The sequence below is a fragment of the Pelodiscus sinensis genome, chromosome 10, assembly GCF_049634645.1.
Source record: "Pelodiscus sinensis isolate JC-2024 chromosome 10, ASM4963464v1, whole genome shotgun sequence".
Classification (NCBI taxonomy): domain Eukaryota; kingdom Metazoa; phylum Chordata; order Testudines; family Trionychidae; genus Pelodiscus; species Pelodiscus sinensis.
In genome coordinates this window covers 21,370,995-21,392,218 of record NC_134720.1, presented here as the reverse complement: position 1 = coordinate 21,392,218, position 21,224 = coordinate 21,370,995, and the positions used below count along the sequence as shown (strand labels likewise).

General features: G+C 44.7%; 1 protein-coding gene across 3 annotated transcripts in view; it reads left to right on the top strand.

Moving 5' to 3' along the window:
* Nucleotides 1-429: 429 nt before the first annotated feature.
* Nucleotides 430-21,224, top strand: part of XRN1 (5'-3' exoribonuclease 1) — an 88,871-nt gene continuing 68,076 nt past the window's right edge. Inside the window, exons 1-9 of one of the 3 annotated variants that reach the window (XM_014574044.3) lie at nt 430-754; nt 7,134-7,366; nt 11,544-11,641; nt 15,439-15,548; nt 15,632-15,742; nt 15,942-16,024; nt 18,587-18,674; nt 18,756-18,924; nt 19,960-20,027. In XM_014574044.3, the coding sequence (XP_014429530.2) occupies nt 680-754; nt 7,134-7,366; nt 11,544-11,641; nt 15,439-15,548; nt 15,632-15,742; nt 15,942-16,024; nt 18,587-18,674; nt 18,756-18,924; nt 19,960-20,027 (1,035 nt within the window). In that variant the 5' untranslated portion in view covers nt 430-679. The remainder of the gene's footprint in view (nt 755-7,133; nt 7,367-11,543; nt 11,642-15,438; nt 15,549-15,631; nt 15,743-15,941; nt 16,025-18,586; nt 18,675-18,755; nt 18,925-19,959; nt 20,028-21,224) is intronic. The other 2 variants (XM_014574045.3, XM_075937651.1) reach the window with 2 other exon arrangements.

Below are 21,224 nucleotides of genomic sequence, written 5' to 3'. Positions count from 1 at the left end.
TTTAAATGGGGAGTTCTATTATTTGCATATAAATCGCCATGAATGTGTAGGGATGTAGAAAGCCCTTTAAAACCGTGCCTTTACATGGTTACATGTGCTGCGGGCATACTGCAGAGCCCGCTAGCGGAGAGCTGGTTCCTGCCTCGGCCCGTGGCGCGGTGGGCCCAGGGAAGCTGGGTAACCGGTGACCCGTTCATACCCATCTTCCTCCCAGACTCTTACAGCTCATTGTGTCCACAGCAGCGGGGGGACGGTGTCTTGCTACGGGCCCCTAGGAGCCTCGCTCTCTTATGGACCCCACCGCGGGGTCCCTGCTGGCGGAAAGGCTTGGTCCAGCTGCCCCGGGACCGAGCTCCAGACTTCACACGCTGCCGCTGCGACTCCCTGGCCGGGGCGCGTGGGGACAGAGAGGGAAGGTCTGTGCGGCTGGTCCGCGCAGGGCGCCGCTTGCCCGCGGGAGCGCGCTGAGCTGCGTGCGGGGAGGGCTGCCCCCGCCTTAGGCCGGGAGAAGGGGGCGAGGAAGGACGCTCTGTCTCTGCCTCTCTATGGCTGTAGGGCCGCTCTGCGCCGCGCTCTGTGGCGGCTGGGCGGCCTGGCTGTCAGTAGGACGCGCCGGAAGGAAGCCGGCTGAGGGGGAAGGGCTGGTTGGGTCCCGTCGGGCTTCGAGTAGGCGGCGGCCATGGGGGTCCCCAAGTTCTACCGGTGGGTCTCGGAGCGGTATCCCTGCCTCAGCCAGGTGCTGAAGGAGCATCAGGTGAGCGACGCAGGGTCGGGAGGCGGGGGGGTTCGCGCCGTCTGGCCTGGCCGCTCGGGCCGGGGAGAGTGTCCCCCCGCCTCGGCGGGCCCGGCACCGCGAACGGCTCCGGGCTCGGTTCCTCGGGGCTCCGCTGACTTGCCTCGCCCGCGCAAGGCCCCAGGTCGCTCCCGGGGGTTCCCCCCAGCGCCCGGTGCTAGAAAGCGAGCCCCGACTCGGGCCCCCCCGATAAGGCTCCGCTGGCGCAGCTGCTGGGCGGCTGAGGCTGGTGTGGACTTCCCGCATCTGGGCGTCGATCTTTCGTTCCCGGGGCGCGCCGAGGTTTAGTTCAGCCCCTGTTGGTACGTTTGGAAGGCAGCTGTTTTGCTTGACAGTATTACTTGGATGTAGAAGCCAACATATAGGTGGGGTTTTCAGAAGTGCTCACCCCGAGTCTAACTCTGCTTCTCTGTAAGTAACTGATGGTAGGCTAAAAGTAAATATAAAGTAGATGTGTAAATAGTAAATGATTGGAAAGTGGGGAGATGTATTGCTGTAGTCACTGTGTTGTTTACTGAAATAATAAGCTACAGATTTTTTAAGCTAATTATCATTTAGATAGACACAGGTTGAAAATCATAGTTAATGGAGATAGAAATGTAGCCGTATTAGTCTGGTGTAGTTGAAACAAAAAACAGGACTACGTAGCACTTTAAAGACTAACAAGATAGTTTATTAGGTGATGAGCTTTCGTGGGCCAGATCCACTTCCTCAGATCAAATAGTGGAAGAAAATTGTCACAACCATATATACCAAAGGATACAAAAAAAATGAACACATATGAAAAGGACAAATCAAATTTCAGAACAGAAGGTGGATGGGGGGGGGGGGGGGAAGGGAAATGTCTGTGAGCTAATGATATTAGAGGTGATAATCGGGGAAGCTATCTTTGTAATGGGTAAGATCATTAGAGTCTTTGTTTAAACCTAAGTGTAAAGTGTCGAATTTAAGCGTGAATGACAGTTCGGAGGATTCTCTTTGAAGTGTGGTCTGAAAAGGTCTTTGAAGCAGGATGCAGGTAATCAAGTCGTTGAGACAATGTCCTTGCTGGTTGAAATGGCAAGAAACTGTTTTTTCTTTGTGATCCTGTCTAATATCTGTTTTGTGGGTACTGATCCTTTGGCGAAGTGTCTAAGACGTTTGTCCAATGTACATAACAGACGGACACTTTCGGCACATGATAGCATAAATTATATTTCTGGATGCGCAGGAATATGTGTTCTTGATCTTATAACTCACTTGGTTAGGTCCAATGATGGTATCAGCAGAGTGAATATGTGGACAAAGCTGGCAACGGGGTTTGTTGCAAGGGAAGGTACAAGGGTTGGTATTAGTGTGGTATGTCCTGTGGTTGTTGGTAAGAATCATCTTGAGGTTAGGTGCTTGTCTATAGGAGACTATGGGTCTGTCTCCCAGAACCTCTCAGAGTTTAGTATCCTGTTCCAGTATACGCTGTAGTTTATTGATAATGTGTTGGACAGGTTTAAGTTGGGGGCTGTAGGTGATGACAAGTGGTGTTCTACAGTTGGTTTTCTTGGGTCTGTCTTGAAGTAGATGGTTTCTAGGTATTCGTCTGGCTCTTTCAATTTGCTTTTTTTTTTCCAATTTGCTTTTTCAATTTACTGTTTTTTCTTTGTGTCTGAGACGTTTGTCCAACGTACATAGCAGACGGACACTTTCGGCACATGATAGCATTGGACAAACATCTCAGACACTTTGCCAAAGAATCAATGCCCATAAAACAGATATTAGACAGGATCACAAAGAAAAAACAGTTTCCTGCCATTTCAATCAGCAAGGACATTGTCTCAACGACTTGATTACCTGCATCCTGCTTCAAAGGCCTTTTAAGATTACACTTGAAAGAGAATCCTCCGAACTGTCATTCATGCTTAAATTCGACGCTTTACACTTAAGTTTGAATAAAGACTCTAATGATCTTACCCATTACAAAGATAGCTTCCCCGATTATCACCTCTAATATCATTAGCTCACAGACATTTCTCTTCCCTCCCCCCCCATCCGCCTTCTGTTCTGAAATTTGATTTGTCCTTTTCATATGTGTTCATTTTTTTTTGTATCCTTTGGTATATATGGTTGTGACAATTTTCTTCCACTATTTGATCTGAGGAAGTGGGTCTGGCCCACGAAAGCTCATCACCTAATAAACCATCTTGTTAGTCTTTAAAGTGCTACATAGTCCTGTTTTTTGTTATAGTTAATGGAGGGCATTGTTTATCAGTGTCCAACATCTTAGTTTATCCATCTTGTCGAACAAAGATTTCATTTATTTGATAGCATGTAATTTGCACATAACAAGGGAAATCAACTGATCAGTTTCACTTTTATTTCTGTTTTACATTTTCTGTGGCCAGTTTTACTTTCTTGTTCTTAAACACTAAAACAATGTTGCAAAGCTTGGGTTAGGAACATCAGGGATATGTTTAAATCCACATGTATTTTTATATTGTTTCTTTTTAATTTAATAGAAACCTTTGTATTAATACTGTTTCGGAGTTTTTTTTAATTTTTGTTCTATAATATAAAAATGTTCCTAAACTGCCTGATAGTAATCTTTGTAAAGTACTTCTAAATGTTTATTTTTGTCCTATTGTTAAAAACCTGTTTTAGCTGAACACTATGCCACCAGCAAATGCTTGAATTTTACTTTCTGGCCCAGTTAGCTTCAATTAAGAGTTAATTTTAGGCTGGGCATTTACTAGAGAGACTTTATTCGGTGTATATGTGCTAACATACCTCCCTAAGGAGTTTTTCTGCCAGTATAGGAACACTGCCTCCCAAAACAATCTTAACTATGTTGGCAGAAGCACTCTTCTGTTGAGATAGCTGTGACTACACTGTGTTTTTTGCCACCATAACTGTCAGTCAGGATGTGGGTTTTTTATACCCTGACTGATTTAACTGTTTGGGGGTGGGAGCGTGTTGTGGAGCAATGCAGAAAAGGTTAGAGCAGTGGTCTCCAACCTTTACATACCCAAGATCACTTTTTAAATGACAGACCAAGCCAAGATCTACTTCCCTGCCCGTTTCTTGAAGCCCCGCCCCTTTCTATTCTCCTGCTCTCCATCATTTGCTATTCCCAATCCTTATACTGCTGCCTTTTTTTTTTTTCCAATTCTTCTGTAGGAAGAGGTTTTTCCAACGTTTGGCCTGTCTAGACTGGACCAAATGTCAGAAAAAACCCTTCTTTTGGAAGCCCCCTTATTTGTCGTGGAAAGAGGAATATAGGGGTGACCAGAAGAGCATGTTTGCTCTTCCACTAAAAAAAGTGGAAGAACAAACGCATTCCTGGATGCAGGAGAGTTTTTCTGGGATATCTCCAGAATCCTGAAAAACTGCAGTCTAGCCTTACCCTTGCTGGGTTGAGACAGGATGTGTAGGCTCTGGGGTGGGAATGAGGGATTTGGGTGTGGGAAGGGGTGAGAGGTGCAAGCTCTGGGAGGAAATCTGGATGCAGCAGGAGGTGGAGAAGGGGATGCTGGCTCGGGGAGGAGGCTCCAGGCCGGGCAGTGTTGGGGTACTAAGCAAGCCAGATGCTTGTGGAGTGAGGGTGCAGGAATTTGGGTTGAGGTATGTGAGGGGCTCAGGGCAGGAAGTTCCAGTGTATGATAAGCTCAGGTCTAGGGGAAGGGGGAATGCAGGAATGGCTGTGGGCAGATGAAGGCTTGGCCCCAATTGGGGGTTTGTTGGCCAGGCTTCATTTTAAATAAAATACTGTGTCAAACACACAAAGTTTCTGCATTGTCTTTGTTTATGAGATGGGCAGGGAACCTGTCTTGAGTCAGGGGTCACTGACGCACAGAAAAGTCAGTTGGGAGCAGGGGACATGGTACTGGGGAAGGGTGCTAGTGGGTGCTGGGGCAGGGAACAGGGTGCCAGTGGGGGCAGAGTTCTGCAGCTGGGGGCAGGGGCAAGGGAACAGGTTTTTGCAGCAGGGGAGAGGGACAGAGTTCTGTGGCTGAGGGCATGGGAGAGGAAACAGGGTGCCAGGAGGACAGGTTTCTGCAGTAGGGGATAGATTTCTGCAGTGGGGGACAGAGGGCTGGGGGTGACAGGTTTCTGCAGCAGGGGACAGGGTGCCAGTGGTGGGGCAGGTTTCTGCAGAGGGGGGACAGGGGAGAAGGGAATGGGGGGGCAGGAGGGCGGGGGACGAGGTTCTGTGGCAGGGGTCAGGAACAGGGTTTGGGGGGCAGGAACAGGGTTCGGGGACAGGGTGCCAATGGGGTCAGGGAGTCCCCTACACCAGCCTCGGAGGGAAGCCTCCATTGCGCGCTCCCTCCGGGGCCGACCCCGCAGAGGGGGGAAGCCCACGCATGCGACCTCTCGGGGCCAACCCACCCCGCGGAGCAGGGAAGCCTGCACACGCGCTCCTTCTGGGCCTGACTCCCCCCTTCTGCAGAGAAGGGAAAGCCTCCGGGGACTTACCCGGTAAGTTCCCAGAATGCCAGGGATCTGGGGCAAGGAAACAGCTAGCGCATTTCTGGAACCCCTGGAAGTGATGCGCAGCTGTAGGACTTTCCTCCACCCCACTGGAAGCTGCCACTACCTTCATTGTTGCTCGAGGTAGTTAGTGGGGCTTCTTGGGGGTGGGAGGAAATGGGAGGCCCAGAACGCCTCGCGCTCAACTGGTTGATGACCACAGGGTTAGAGGGTGAGAATACAGCCAAATAGCTGCACATCAAAACACTTGTGACTGGTTGATTATTGTGCTCACATGCAGCATCTCTAGTCAGGCAATTTTCATTTAGGTGTCTAAATGTAAATTTAGAAACTTTAAGGCCATTTTCCAAATTGGGCGCCTAACATTATTGGCTATTCAAATAAACATATCATACTTGGGCTGCTATCAAACAGTTTTTTAGTTATGCTTTTTTAGTCACTGCCCTCCCCCTGCTGCCTGTATCAGAAAGAGGCAACAAGGGGGAGGAGGGGAAAGGGATGGGGTATTTCAAAGCCGCACACTACTAGAATGATGTAAACTATTGGGCCAGCTACTCAAATACTGAAGCAACAAGTAACAGGGTTTGTTTTGTTTGAAGTAGGGGGAGGGAGCACTACTGGACAGGGTTATGTTGTTTGTTCTTCTGTTTGCTCTTGCTGAAAAAGTGATAGAAGATAAAGGGCAGTTTGTGTGCAAAACAAAGATTATTATTTATAAATGTAATTAAAGTATGCTTCTTCATATGTAGAAAATGCCCTCTGCTATCCTTCTATATGTTCTGCTTCATGTGAAAAGGTCATGCGGCTCACCCAAGTTTTGGAGCTTTTATAGAGTGCTGTCACTGCAACACACATCCTCTTGTGACTGAAGAGCTGGTGTCCATGTGGATGTGGTGGACTTTGGATATGCAGTTTTACTTGGACCGCAAAATTAGGTCCTTTATTGGAGGGACTAAATACCATTTTAGGAAGCGCATAAAAATAATTACTGAGCACTGTGCATCAGCTGTAGTGTAATACATTGCAGAGCCAGCTGTACAAACAAGACACTAGATATTAGAGATGTATTAGTTCCTTTTTAATCTTGCCTCTACCTTTTCCTTCACTTCATGTTTGCCAATACTGAAATAGAACTCTGCTCCTCCTGACTCTAGAACACAAATCCAAAAACATTTCCCATGTGAGAGGATGGTTCAGCAACAACACAATAGGTTGTCACAGAAAGTGAGCAAACAATCCTACAGAAACTAGCAGGGGACTCTCATGGTTAGGATTACTTACAACATCAAGCAAGTAGATGTGTGTACAAAATGGATATGTTTGCTTACAAACTGGCCTTGTTGGTGTTAAATTTTTGGACAAAAACATGGTGGTACCTGTTGGCCCAAGCAGCTAGCCAATATTTGGAGCCATGCTGCATTATTTATATGAGCAAGGTATTTTTGTGGTGCAAGTCTGTTTATTTACAAAGAATGTATGCAAAAATGCCATTTTCCTGAAAACAGTAGGAACAAATAGTGAACAGCTTCCTTGCTCACATTTTGCATGCCTGCTTTTTAGCAGAGTCCAGTGCCCCAAGGAATTCTGTCTCTGCTTGCATTCAAGGTCATGGTCTCTGCATATCTTTCATTATCTTCAGGTTTTCTGGCAACTTTTACCTTACTTTACACTCAACTGGACCTAACCAATGCCCCCGCCTCTAGGTTTACAATCAGTCCCCAGGAAAATCCCTTGTCTCACACAGCTCAGAAACTGCTGAGGTTTTCCTACTTTGGAAGACAGCTTCTGTTGTTTCTGCTGTCACTGAACAAAGGCAACTGTTTCTAGGTCTGTGATTGGTAAGCGTTATCAGTAAAACATTAAATGTCTTTTTTCCTAGATTCCAGAATTTGACAACTTGTACCTGGATATGAATGGTATCATCCATCAGTGTTCACACCCTAATGATGATGATGTTCACTTCAGAATCTCAGATGATAAGATCTTTGCTGATATTTTCCACTACTTGGAAGTATTGTTTCGTATTATTAAACCAAGAAAGGTTTTCTTCATGGCCGTTGATGGAGTGGCTCCAAGAGCAAAAATGAACCAGCAGCGTGGGAGACGTTTTAGGTGAAAATATTTTAATACTGTATTGGTGTGTTTGTGAATACATTGGATAGCACCTGTTTATGAGATTTTTTTTTAATTTCAAATTGAAATAAGTATAAAATACAAAGTTTTAAATGATTATGGTTTTGACTTTTTTTTTTTTTTGTTAAGTAATAACTGAGCAGTCATTCTTCAGAATTGAGGTTTTTTTGCCAGTGCATTTGAAAAAAAACCTGTATACATTGGGGAGTACTTTTCATCCTTTGCTTTTGAAGTGAACTCAGTTTGCATAATGCTACAGAAACTGGTATAAATCGTTTACTCTTGCAGCCAATGGCTTAGAATTATGAGCCTATAAAGTTTGGGGTAGTTCATTCAAAGGAGTCTGGACCCAAGAATTATGACCTAGCACTGCATGTATCTTTAGGGGAACAGCAATTATAGGTTCTGCTTCTTTTTTCTATCTTTAAGACTGTTTTTCTGTAAATATTTATATTCCAGTGTATCGCTTTGCAAGGAGGTAGTAATAGGACTTAGGGATGTTAGCCAGTAGTCAACTACGCGATAAGCATAAGTTTATCGGGTAGTTGAGTGGAGTATTGACTACTCATTTTCCCCCTTCCTGCCTCTATAAGAGGCAGGAAGGGGGTGGCAACAGGAGTCGGTGCTGGGGGGATCTTAAAAGTGCTTAAAAGTCAGATCCCCCCCCCAGCACCATCTCTGCAGTGCTGCCTGCTCCCCCTGCCCCCTCCTCCTCCCCACTGCCTCTATCAGAGGTAGTAAAAGGGGATAGGGGAGTTCTGCTGCAAAGCAGCCTCTGCCTGCAGTGGGCCAAGGCTCACCTTGGGTAGAGGCTGCTCTGGCAGAAGCCCCTGTCCACAGGAGTCCCAGTGGCCAGGAGCTGCTTCCACCAAGCAGCCCCTGTCCGAGGCGGCCTGGCCATGTGCTGGGCTCTTACTAAATTTAAAATGCAGAGGCACAGCATCCAGGATCAACATGAGCCAGGACTGTCTGGTCCTGGCTCGCGTTGAGTCCAACAGCCCCTGGCTGCAGCCAGTTCTGTCAGTTGCAGACAGGGGCTGGTGCCATAGCAGTCTCTGTTTGTGGTAGCCAGCCCTGGTTGTAATGAATAGAGGCTGCTCCAGCACCTGCCCCTGTTCACGGCAGACAGGGTTGGCCATCATGAAAAGGGACTGCTGGACTCAATGTGAGCTAGGACCAAGCAGTCCTGGCTCATGCTGGTCTGGGATGCTGTGCCTCTGCATTTTAAATGCAGTAAGAGCCCAGCAGTTGTTACAACATTTAAAATGCAGAACTGCAGCAGGGGTGGTTCCCAGAGCCAGCACAAGCTGGGACTACTTAGTCCTGGCTCAAGCTGGCTCCGGGAGCTGCCCCCACTGCAGCTTTGCAGAGCAGCCCTTTTCGCCTAATCATATATTCAATACAAATGGTATCAACAACACAATTAGCCAGATAACCACAATTTAACATCCTTAATAGGGATACTTCCTTTGGAATCTGTGTGTGCCATCTCTGAGGAGGTCTTTGTGGTCACTATATGAGGGTTCCTTGACAGCCATTGTGGAGAAGAAAGAATGAGACTTGGGAATTATTAAAACTAGTCATGTTAACCATCAGGCTAGCTAAATATTTTATATCTGGATCATATATAGGAAAGAACAATCAATTTCATATATACCGAATGGGAAGCAACAGTCTAGGAAGGAGTACTGCAGAAAGGGATCTAGGAGTCAATAGCGGACCACAAGCTAAATATGAGTTAACAGTGTGACTGTTGCAAAAAAAGCAAACATGATTCTGGGATGCATTAACAGGAGCGTTGATGGCAATACACGAGAAGTGATTCTTCTGCTCTACTTTGTGCTGATTTGGCTCAACTGAAAAATTGTGTCCAGTTCTGGGCACCACATTCAAGGATGTGGAGAAATTGGAGAAGATCAACAAAAATGATTAAATATCTAGAAAACAGCTATGAGGGAAGACTGAAAAAATTGGGATCGTTTAGTTTAGAAGAGAAGAGTAAGGGGGGGACACGATAGCATTTTTCAATTATCTAAAAGGGTTTTACAAGGAGGGGGGAGAAAAATTGTTCTTGTTGGCCACTGATGGTAGGCCAAAAAGCAATGGGCTTAGATTGCTGCGAGGGAGGCTTAGGTTGGACATTAGGAAAAACTTCCTAACTGTCAGGGTGGTTAAACACTGAAAAATTTCCTAGGGAGATTGTGCAATCTCCAGCACTGGAGATATTTAAGACTAGGTTGGATAGATATGTCAGGAATGATCTAGACTAGTGTTTCTCAAACTGTGCTCCGCGGAGCCCCAGGACTCTGCGAGACATCTCCAGAGGCTCTATGATGTTGATAAACTGGAAATATCAATAAGTACAACACATACAATCAGTGGTCTGCTGGGGCTCTGCATACATTTTTACGCATGTAAAGGGCTCCGGAGCCCAAAAAGTTTGAGAACCGCTGATCTAGACAGTGGTTGATTCTGCCATGAGGGCAGGGGACTGGACTTGACCTCTCTAGGTCTCTTCCAGTTTTAGTATTCTATGATCCTATAGTTGCAGTTATCAAAATCTTGATGTTTACTGCTCACACATGCTGTTCTTGTGAACTTTGGGGACAGCAGTCATGTTGACAGGTGTATCAGAATTTGGAGATAGGGCTAGCTATTTCCTTAGGCAGTTCGTTTTGAACACCTTATGCTACAGTGCTCCCTTCCTGTTAGTGCTATGGGGATTTCTATTCACTGTAAGCTGATTCTTTTCAGGTTTCGCCTGCCTCCTACAACTCATTATTGTCACTAGCTGGGGAAAAAAGGAAGCTAAAGGCTTAGACAGCATTTGGGGGGCATTGGGAGGACAAGAAAAACAAATGGTGGGGCAGCAAGCAAGGTTGGCATGGGGTTGAGGAGGGGAGATAATGGGGGATAAAAAAAATGTGGAAAGAACAAATAAGAAAGCCAGAGAGTTTTAAAGAAAAAATTAAAAACATGAAAAAAGAATAGAACCATACCAGGAAAAAATGTGAAGGGACATGGGTCAGGGGGAGAAGGAAAACATCAGCATCAAAAAAGAAGAGATATAAGAGGAAGTAATTTGAGGACAATGCCATTTAATTCTGTGGGGAAAAGATTAGCCTAGCCAGTAATTTGACTTTTGCTATTTATCTGTTGGCAGTTGAAAAACATTTTAAAAAATGCTTGACTGAGAAGGGGCTTTTCATGGGAGCCATATTCTTTGGATGTTGTCACTTTCATTTTCTGTTGGAAATGTTGATAGATACGATGTCCTGCTAGTATCACTAGACAGTTTTTTCCTTCATTCAGCGCTTCATTCAGTCTTTCACCCAGCACTGACTCTGATGACCCTTGTCAAATCTTTAAGTTTCTGTCTCTCATGTTGTCCCCCAGCTGGTTTTCTTTCCTCCCATTGCCTCGCAAATGGTCTTCTCATCCCTGTATATTGGGGTGGGCAATCATTTTTTTTTATGGGGGGGCACTACCAAGATTTTGGTAAGTGGTCAAGGGCCGCACTTTTCTGTGGCGAGCATGCAGGGTCAGGGATGGAAGTTGGGTTCTGAGGGGAGCTCAGGGTAGAGGACTGCGGTGCAGGAGAGGATGTGAGATCTGAGTGGGAGTTTGGCTGAATGAAGGGGTTGCAACCTGGGATGGGATTAGGATGCAGAGTTTGGGAAGGAGTATGGATGCAGGAGAGGATTCTGACCTGGGAGAAAGGAGTAGGAGGGAGTGCAGGTCTAGGAGGAAGTTGTGGCTTGGGGAGGAAGGTGCAGAGTGTTTGGGTGGTGATCTGGGGCAGGAAGTAGGGGAGTTGGAGGGACTCGGGGTGCCAGAGACTGGCTGTGGCCAGGAGGTAGGTACTTAGGTGGCTCCCAACCAGCAGCCCAGCAGGACCCCAAGGCAAAAGACTCCGTGGGTCGGATCTGGCCCATGGGCCAAATCTTGCCCACCCCTGTTCTATATGCTATTAGTATATGCATACTACATCTTACCCTTGCTGTAAAAAAATTTAACAGCTTCTCTTTTTAGGAGTACTAAAAATCAAATTAAAAGACTGTTTAAGAGTTAAATTTGCTTTTCTATTAAAATAACTCTAAATTTAACTTTTGGAGGAAAAACATACAGAGCTGTAAAATGCAATGGGTTTTTTTAGGTCAGCAAAAGAGGCAGAGGACAAAATTAAAAAGGCTCTAGAAAAAGGAGAAGTTCTCCCTACAGAAGCCAGGTTTGACTCCAACTGTATTACACCAGGTAGGAAAATTGCTGGTTACTTACAGGAGAATTACTGTGATTAATCATTTTGTCTTTCTGTCATCTGACATTTTTTCTCTTCTCCTTCTGTTATGTATCTGCTTTTGATATGTTTGAATTGAAATTACAGGATTTCTGAAAGTGCCTGAGTGAGTAAGGAATACAAATCAAACTGATTTTTCAATAGAATTTGTTCTGCTAAGCTACTTGGATGCTTTTGAAGAGTCTTCAGGTTTTAAAATTAAATGTGTGAGATTTTCAAAAGTACTCCACCTTCCATCCTTTCCAAAAATTAACTTTTTTTTCTATCACTAATATCCTCATAAACAGGGCTCGACAAACCGCGACAAAATCCACTCACTAGCCCCGCACTGCGCATGCGCCAGACCTGCACTGCGCATGTGCGCGCTGCTGGTGAACGGGGCGACTGGCTGAAATCTACTCACCATGGGCGAGTAGATTCACGGATTTGTCGAGCCCTGCTCATAAATGTGTAAATGGAATTTGGTTTTACCCATGAAAGTTCATGATCTATATCGGGTCGGCAACCTTTCAGAAGTAGCGTGCCAAGATTTAACTTACTCACTTCTACTTATGGATGTGTGTGCCTGGGGCAGGAAGGGGCTGGGGCAGGCGGGGTACAGTGACCATATTTTCTGAACCAACTGCACCTAGAGAGAACTGTTTAATTTAAAATATTAAACAGATTAAGTGTTTTAACTTTCTCATGTTCGTTTATCAAATTCTGTTTTAAATAAAGTAAAATATTAACTTATGTCTGTAAAGGGTCCCCAGTCAGCGGGTGGGACTTCCTAGAGTGCCCACACATCTGTGAGGCACTCCTCGGCCTCGCCATTGGCCAAGCAACAGTTTGACGCCCAGCCCTGGGTCAGGGCGGGTGGACAGACAAGGGGTTAACACAAATAGTTCATAATTTAAGGTGCAGCGCTGGGTCCTGCACAAGTGTCTATTACCAGTTGTTCAGCAGTTAAAGCTCTGACCAGGTCCCAGCTGGGCAGGGATTGAGTCTCCTCACTCCAGGAGAGCCAACAAGCGCAGAGGGTTTTGCCCCACAGGGAACCTGCCTCCCAAAGGGGGAGTGGCGGGGGGGATGCAGGCCCACCCTCTCCACTCCATCCTGGCCCAGGGTCCTGATAGTGGTGGCCTTGCAGCCACTAGGTTGGCGGGGATCCAGGCTGTTACACGTGGACAAGGGCAGGGATCAGTGGGGGTCCAGGCCACAACACGCTGCCCACCCAACCTCCGTGTCCTTAGCCACCCCGAGGTCAGCTATCCCAGGGCCACTTTCCAACACCCCCTGTGGGCCTACCAGATTCTGGCAACGCTCCGGGGGGGGGGGGTGGTCCTCAGGCAACAGAGGGGCTAGCAGAGTGTCCGTGTGCTCTGGCTCAGGCAGGGGTCCTAGTTGGCCAGCCCAGTCGTCGGTGCCTGGCGAGGATCACAGGGGTCACGTGGATTCAGGCAGTGGCTGGTGTCTCAGCAGTCCGGGCCAGGGCTCTGGGGTTGACAGGGGTCCAGGCGGCCCAAACCAATCCTCTGGCCGGGGCAGCACGGATGAGGCCTTCGCTGTGGGAGCAAGGGCCAGGCATCTTATAGTCCTAGACCCGCCCTCTGGCTTCCTGTGGGCGGGGCTAAGTGCAACTGGACCTGCCAACAAGGGTTCGTAGGTGGTGCTTCCTCTTCTGGTTAGTGGGTGGCCATGTTGTTATCCCAGGCTCATTACAATGTCCAACACAAAAAGTATCAATGTTTTCTTTATTTATGGCAGGGGTAGGGAACCTCTTTTGGATCAGGGGCCACTGGCCTACAGAAAAATCAGTTGGGGACCACACAAGTGAGAAACAAAACAAACAAATGAAAAAACTCCTCCAGAAACCCTCAACCCTCACTGATGTGGCCCCCAGCTGAGACACCTAATTCTTCTGGCACTCTAGTCCCCACAAGGTGAGAGGAAGGGACAGGGAGCACTGAGGTTCAGGGCTTCCCATAGGCCAGATTTACTTTTCTGGGGTTCTGATTTTAGTGGATTTTGTGGAACTCCTTAGGCTCTGGGGTGGGGACAGAAATGAAGGTTTCAAAGTGTGGGACAGTGCTGCCAGCAAGTGGGATAGGGATGCAGGAGGTGGGGTGCGGAGAGCAGGGTCTGGAAGGGAGTTTAACAGCATGAGATGGTGTGGGGTGGGGGTATGAGAGGGAATTTGAGGGCGGGAAAGGTTGGGGAAGTAATGAAGAAAAGATGAGAGGATGAGAATGCAGCCAAATAACTAGTTGGGAAGGGACGCAAAGAAGTGGAGTGTAAAGAAAAGTGCAGCTTCTGCAAAGTAAAATTGTATCCCTCTTACATATTTCCTCTGGTCCAGGCTTGCTCCACTCAGCCCCATGATTCGCCCCTGTAGCCTGGTCCCCTGCATTGCCCCATCCCCATCAGTGCAACCCCTACCCCCTCCCATCCTGTCCCCGCATCCTCCTTCAGCCCCCTCACCCCCACATCCCTTTGCCCCCACCATGCATGGCAGCAGTGCTGGGACTCGCAGCCCCCCCGGGAGCAGTGGGGGGTGGAGGGGGAACAGACAGAGTCACTTTGCCAGGGCTTGCCCCTCATCTGTAGGCCGCTGCTCTGGGGTTGGAGTGGGCAGAGCCTAGGGTTCCAGTCCAGCCAGACACAGCAGGGTGCCAGGGAAGGGGCTCCCTGCCCCCGCACACACACTGTGTGGAGCGGCACAGTGCAACCTGGGCCCTAGTGCCACAGGGAGGCAGTAGCAGCTCATGACCGGCCACCCTGCCCTGGACCTGCAGAGCAGCTCCAGTCCTGCCTCCTCCCAGAGCAAGGAGCAGAACTTGTAGTGAACAGGGGAGGGAGGTTGTTAACCCCTTAGCTCCTGGGAGCTGCACACCCAGACTGAGCAGGGACAGTGCCAAGAATGCAGAGCTCAGTGTGAGGTCATGCTTCCCGCTCTGCTTGCTGGGTTGTCCTGGCCCCCACGCACTACCTGCTTGCCCTTTCAGCAGGAAGGCAGAGCTGGTTCTCCAGCCTGCAGCTGCACGGCGACTGCAAGGTTCCAGCCACTGCACAGAGGAAGAAAGGTACCGAGCTCCCACTGCGTATGCCACTCAGAATCGGCTCATATGCCACTTTTATGGTATGTGTGCTGTAGGTTGCTGTCCCCTGATATAGATATTTGTTAGTTTCTAAGGTGCCACAAGACTGCTTATTGTTAAATGACAAGTATCTGAAGTCTGAGTGTTAGCTGTGTTAGGGTGTGCCTACACTGCACCCTTAGTTTGAAATAAGATACGCAATTTGCACTACGCAAATTGCGTATGTTATTTCAAATCTATTTCAAAATAGGCTATTTCGAAATTTGACGCGTCTACACAGCACCAGATTTCGAAATAATACATTATTTTTAGACATCCCTTATCCCTAGTGGAAGGAGGTTTACAGGGATGCCGAAATAGTGATTGGCTATATTTCGCAATAGCGGACCCTTTCAAATGACATAGGATAGCTATTTCGGGATAGCCTTGCAGTGTAGACGTACCCTTAGTCTGTAACTTGAAAAAAATGAACAGTTCTGTGGTACATTAGAAACTAACAAATATATATTATATATCATGAGCTTTTGTGGATAAAACCCACTTCAGCTCATCTGATTAAATGGATTTTACCCACTAAAGCGCACGATGTAATATATTTATTAGCCTTTAAGGTGCCACAGGACTGCTCATTGTTTTAAAGTGTGTCAGAAGGTTAACTTAAAGATTTCTGTTACTAGGGACCGATTTCATGGCCAGGTTGCACGAACATCTGAAGTATTTTGTAAATATGAAGATTTCAACAGACAAATCCTGGCAAGGTGTAACTGTCTACTTATCAGGCCACGAGGTTATTATGTTTATATTACTGATTTTTTTTAAATAGTATTTTGCGGAATAGTGTTTACTGAATTATTTTGTCTTTACATTTAGACACCAGGTGAAGGAGAGCATAAAATTATGGAATTTATCCGATCAGAGAAAACAAAGGCTGATTACGATCCAAACACAAGACACTGTCTGTATGGTTTAGATGCTGATTTGGTATGTGCAAATATAATATATTCCCACAAAATATTGACTAGATGCCCAAGTCACAGACATCATAGCCTTTTGTCATTATGACAAAAATATGTTTATGGCAAACTAAAAATTTACAATGAGGAACCACTGAGCAAGGAAATATCCTGGCACCGATCATTTCTTGAATAATAATAAAACCCCTTTGTAATTATTTCCACAGATTATGCTTGGATTAACAAGTCACGAGTCACATTTCTCACTTTTAAGAGAAGAAGTCAGATTTGGTGGCAAAAAGTCCCAGAGGTAAACTGCTTCTGAAAAACCTTATTTATAGAAAGAAAGGTCATCCAAAAGATGTTGGGTTGCTTACAATATTTTCTTTAAATGATTGCATATTTAATCAGTCAGGTAATTGTATTTTAATTTGATTATAAATAAATTTATCTGCATTTATAATATTCATTTTATGAATATTAATATGCATGTTTTTCTATTTTCCTGAATCAGCAAATAGGAAAAAATGCTATAGTTTTGTGATAGTGGAACTTAGTATCAACTGAATTGCTAGGAAATCCTGAGAGCTGTAGTGCACCACACTGTGCCTCTGGCTTTGTGCTGTAGGGTAGGCAGCTCACACTACACTGGTGGTGGGCAACCTCTGGCCCAGAGACTCCCTGGCTGCCCTCCTCCCCTACATGCCTCGTGCGCGTTGGGGCACCAGAGCATTGCACTTACCTCCTATGACCATGCAAATTACTTGATTTACGATCCATCCCTGCTGCTGCCCCTCTGTCCCAGGGCTGGAACACTGCGAAATCAGGTTTTCGCAGCTATTCAAGCTCTGGGAGAAAGGAGGCAGAGTGATGACAGAGCATGAATCAGGTTATTTGCATGCTTCAAAAGTGCTGAGATTGGGAGGAGCAGGTAAATGCGGAGCTCCCGTGCTCAGTGCGCGAGAGGTACGTGGGATAGGGGGAAAGACAGGGGAGCTGAGGTGAAGGAGGGCCATTCATGCAGCCCACTCACTATTTGTGGTTGCCCATCGTTGCACAATACTGATGCTGTTTCCCACAATAATATCCTTGTTCTTATAGATTCATTCATTAAAAAGAACACTAAGGACTTGTCTACATGGGGAAATTGACCCAAATGGCAGTTGAGGAATAAACTATTCTAGAATAGCTCCCTCCGGGTCATTATTATTCCAGAGTCTAAGAACCCTGTTCCCAGTTTCTTTTAATCAACAGATAAAGGTAAATCATAAGGTGGCATCTTCTGGGATTAAAATGTCCACACAGGAACTATTCTTATCACTATCCCTGTGTTAACAGGTCCTAAACTTCTTGGTGACAGGGAAGTGGGGAAGGGAGGAAGGAAAAGATAACAGCTTTTTTATTTGCAAGAAAGCTGTAAGCTACTATGGTAATGAGAGCCATGTATGTACCTAAAGAAATACCTCTTGTTGATGTGCTTTAACCAAGAACACAAAATAAATTCCAGTGCAAAAGGACTTTACCAGGTCTAATAGAGTTTCAAGTCAGAAGGGACCCCAGATCATCCAGTGTGACCTTCTGTATATCAGGCTCCCATGCCCACCCACTAAACCAAGCAACCAAAATTAGACATAGGTCCACAGGAGACTAAACTATTATGTATTAAAAGCAGAGAATAGGAGGGGCTGAGATGCACTAAGGCCTCCACAATGACACAGAATTGATTTAGTGGAGTGTAATCAGATGATCCCAGGAAGTGACCTGCACCCTATACTGCAGAGGAAGGATAAAACCCCCAAAGTTCACTGCCAAACTGGTCTGGGTGACTACACCTGCTGATTATCTAGAGGTTGACCATGAAATCAAGAATCAGCCAGATAAGCATCTAAGAGTAAATGCTTCATGCATTCTTAGAGTACTAGCCCACTCTGTCCTGCATCCCCTTTCCTTCTGGGTCATTTCTGATATTACAGAGGAAGTAGATAAAAAAACAAACCCAAAACCCAGCCAAAAGACATTGGGGAGAAGGGGAAAAATACCTTCCTGATTGTCTGAAGCCCTTGTGTATTTATTCCCTTAACTTGAAAATGTGCCATAGGGCCTTGTTCACCAAACTTGCATAGGGTTGACTTTCATCCAGATTAACTTCAGAGAGAGGATATTTTATATTCATAACATACTCCCAGGCCAAAATCAGCAGTCTGTGTATGATTCTGTGCACAGGCTTGTCCGCAATGGTGGATCCCCAGCAATATTAGTACTTTGGAGTTATTTAACCTTTCTTCTATTCAGAGCACTTCACAGATAGTATCTAGTTAGTCTTACCATACCTTCAAAGTAAGCAAATAAGGATTTTTAACACTGTACTAGTGGGAAAGTTGTGACACAAGTTATATTGATTTGTCCAAAATCATAAACTGGATCAATATCTGAGCCAGGAGCAGAGTGCAGGAATTCCCGTTTAACATACTTGTGCTGAATCCATTAGACCACACTCACTTTTTCAAACTCAGCATGTCTGTTTTCTTAAAAGCAGACTTCTGCAAACATTTTAAAATCCATGTCACTACTCACATGCTTAAAATTTGGCAAGTGTGTAATTGTTTAGTGGATTGGAATCTGAGTCTCTGATGCTTTTTAGAATACTTGCTGGGTAGCCCATAAAGCAAAATTGTATTATTGAAACATTATCTTTGTAAAATACAGTTAGTTTTTTTTTCCTGACCATAAGTATTCAGACGACATAATCTTGAGCAATGCAGCCAAATACATACTAGGTAAGTACTTTTTGGGGTGTAATTATAGTGGACTAATATACATACTTCAGAAATATTTATAAATAGTTGATTTCTGTGTTTCAAATAATTTACAGAGCATGTGCTCCAGAAGAAACCACATTTCATTTACTGCACTTGTCATTAATGAGAGAATATGTTGACTATGAATTTTCACCAGTAAAAGTAAGTATTAATGGAAGCATAGGCAAAAGATGTTAAAACTTTATATACAAACTTGATCATAAAGATTTTCTTATTTTTTAGGACAAGATTTCCTTTCAATATGACATTGAAATGATAATAGATGATTGGATCTTAATGGGGTTTCTTGTAGGCAATGACTTTATTCCTCATCTACCTCATTTACATATTAATCATGATGCACTGCCACTGCTTTATAAAACATATATGGCTGTCCTGCCAGAACTTGGAGGTAAGTAGTTTAAACAGAAACATTTTTATAGTTCTGGAACAGAAATCAAAGGAAAGATTAAACTGAAGTGTTGCCTATACAAACCTCATTAGTTACAGTATTGTTTCATAGTACATGCTGAAGTGTGTTCTTACTCAATTTATTTTTGTATCTAGTTCCATGGGTATTAATGCTTTTTTCATAGCATTATTGTTTGTTGCTTTTGGCTTGGCAAGAATAACAAAACAACAACAGAAAAGATGATCCAGGAAAGGAATGAGAAGGGGAAAAGACTGCAATGATAAGAATGATGTCTCGTATCACTTGCTCACTAATAAATCTGCAAGCTACCAACATTTTTATAATACATCAGTTTTATTGTTGATATATTATTATTTTCAAGATGAGTTATAATAGTTATATTTATTTTTTCCAGTGTGGCTATTAGAAGGTATAAAGTCTATTCATAGATTGTTATTTTTTAGGTTATTTGTTTAATTGGTAGCATGGAGAAACTATAGGTCCACAGGTAAATATGTAGATTTTTTATGAGATATCCAATCTGTATTAGGAGAAGAAAGTATAGTATCTTTAAAATACTAAGAAATTTCAGAGGGTTTAATGGAGTTCTGGGCCTGTAGTGGGACAGTGGATGGAGAAAGACGGATTGAGTAACAACAGATGGAGAGAGGAAGTTTTCTGTGGTGTGCATGTGGAAACTGACATGAAAAATTGTAGTCTCTAGGTTTCAGTGGGAGAATATTCTGATAGGAATTTTCAGTTTTAGTTCTATATGCACTAAGTATTCTTTAGTTTACAAATCATTATGAAGAGTTTAGCATGTACATTATTTGAAAGTAAGGACTCTAATTTTGTTGCTGTTAGGTTTGATTAACATCCTCTATATATAATGTGTTAGGAAACTTGGAAATTTTTCTGGAGACGATATTATTTGGTTGCCTAAAAAGGGGCTGCTATTATACACAGAATTTTTAATGGATTTTAGGAAAATTTTAGTGTCAGACTTTAAATACATACAAGCTTTTTTCCCAATAGGCTACATAAATGAAAGTGGGCATCTGAACTTACAACGCTTTGAGAAATATCTTACAAAACTGTCAGATGTAAGTAACCTTCTTTTGATTCTATAATGTGGTCCTTCTTGCCATTTGTAGTTTTGGCACACAGTCTAACTCAGTAGTCCCCAACGCGGTGCCCGTGGGCACCATGGCACCCTCCGGGGCATTTATGTGTGCCCGCCTAGTTACCAGGGCCCACCCCAGGCGCGCGACACATGCGTAGCCCCCGCCCCAGATACCCAGCAGCCCCAAAAGGTTGGGGACCACTGGTCTAACCAATTGTCATCTGATCTGATTGTCATAAGAGATTGTGGAGAGAAAGGCAGGAAATTAAGTAATTGGTTTTAGATTATAGCAATTATCATACCTTGCCCCTGAAATCAAATGAGAAATTAGTTTACAGTATGAATGTGTTAGATGCTCAGAGAAATGGACAGCAGCAGCAGCATACACAAACTGAAGCAATCCTGATGGCTTTCAAGAGCCAGCACCATTATGGTACATTGCAGGATTCTGTCCTAGAGGTAACAAAAGGCATGAACCATGTCAATGTGGATAGGGTGTTATCTGCATATGAATGCTTGATCCCAAAACTAGTGATATTTTATAATGTATCGAGACATGGTGGTACATTATCTCTCATGGATGAAATTCCATAGGACTGGAAAAAGCTACATTTAGTGCCACTCTATAAATGGGAAATAAGGATAAGCTGGGGAATTGCAGACCAGTCATTTTAAATTAAGTAATTGGAAAGATATTTGAGCAAATAATTAAGCAGTCAGATGCCTATAAGATAATAAAGTGATACGAACAGCAGAATTTGTCAAGAACAAATTGTCAGACTAACCTAATAGCTTTCTTTGACAGGATAACAAACCTTGCGGCTAGGAGGGAAGTGGTACATGTAGCATATCTTAACTTGAGTAAGGCTTTTGATGTTGTCCTGCATGACTGTCTCTTAAACAAATAAGTGAAATGCAACTTAGTTGGAACTACTGGAAGACTGGTACATAACTAGTTGGAAAACCATTCCCAGAATTGTTAGTAGTTGATAGTCAAGCTGAAAGGGCATATCAAGTGTGGTCCTGTTCAGATCAGTCCTGGCTCTGCTTCTGTTCAGTATTTTCACAAATTATTTAATTTGATAGAGAGTACGCTTAAAGTTTGTCTATGATACCAAGCTTGTAGAGGTTGCAGGTGCTTTGGAAGATAGGATTATGGTTCAAAATGGGTAAATGG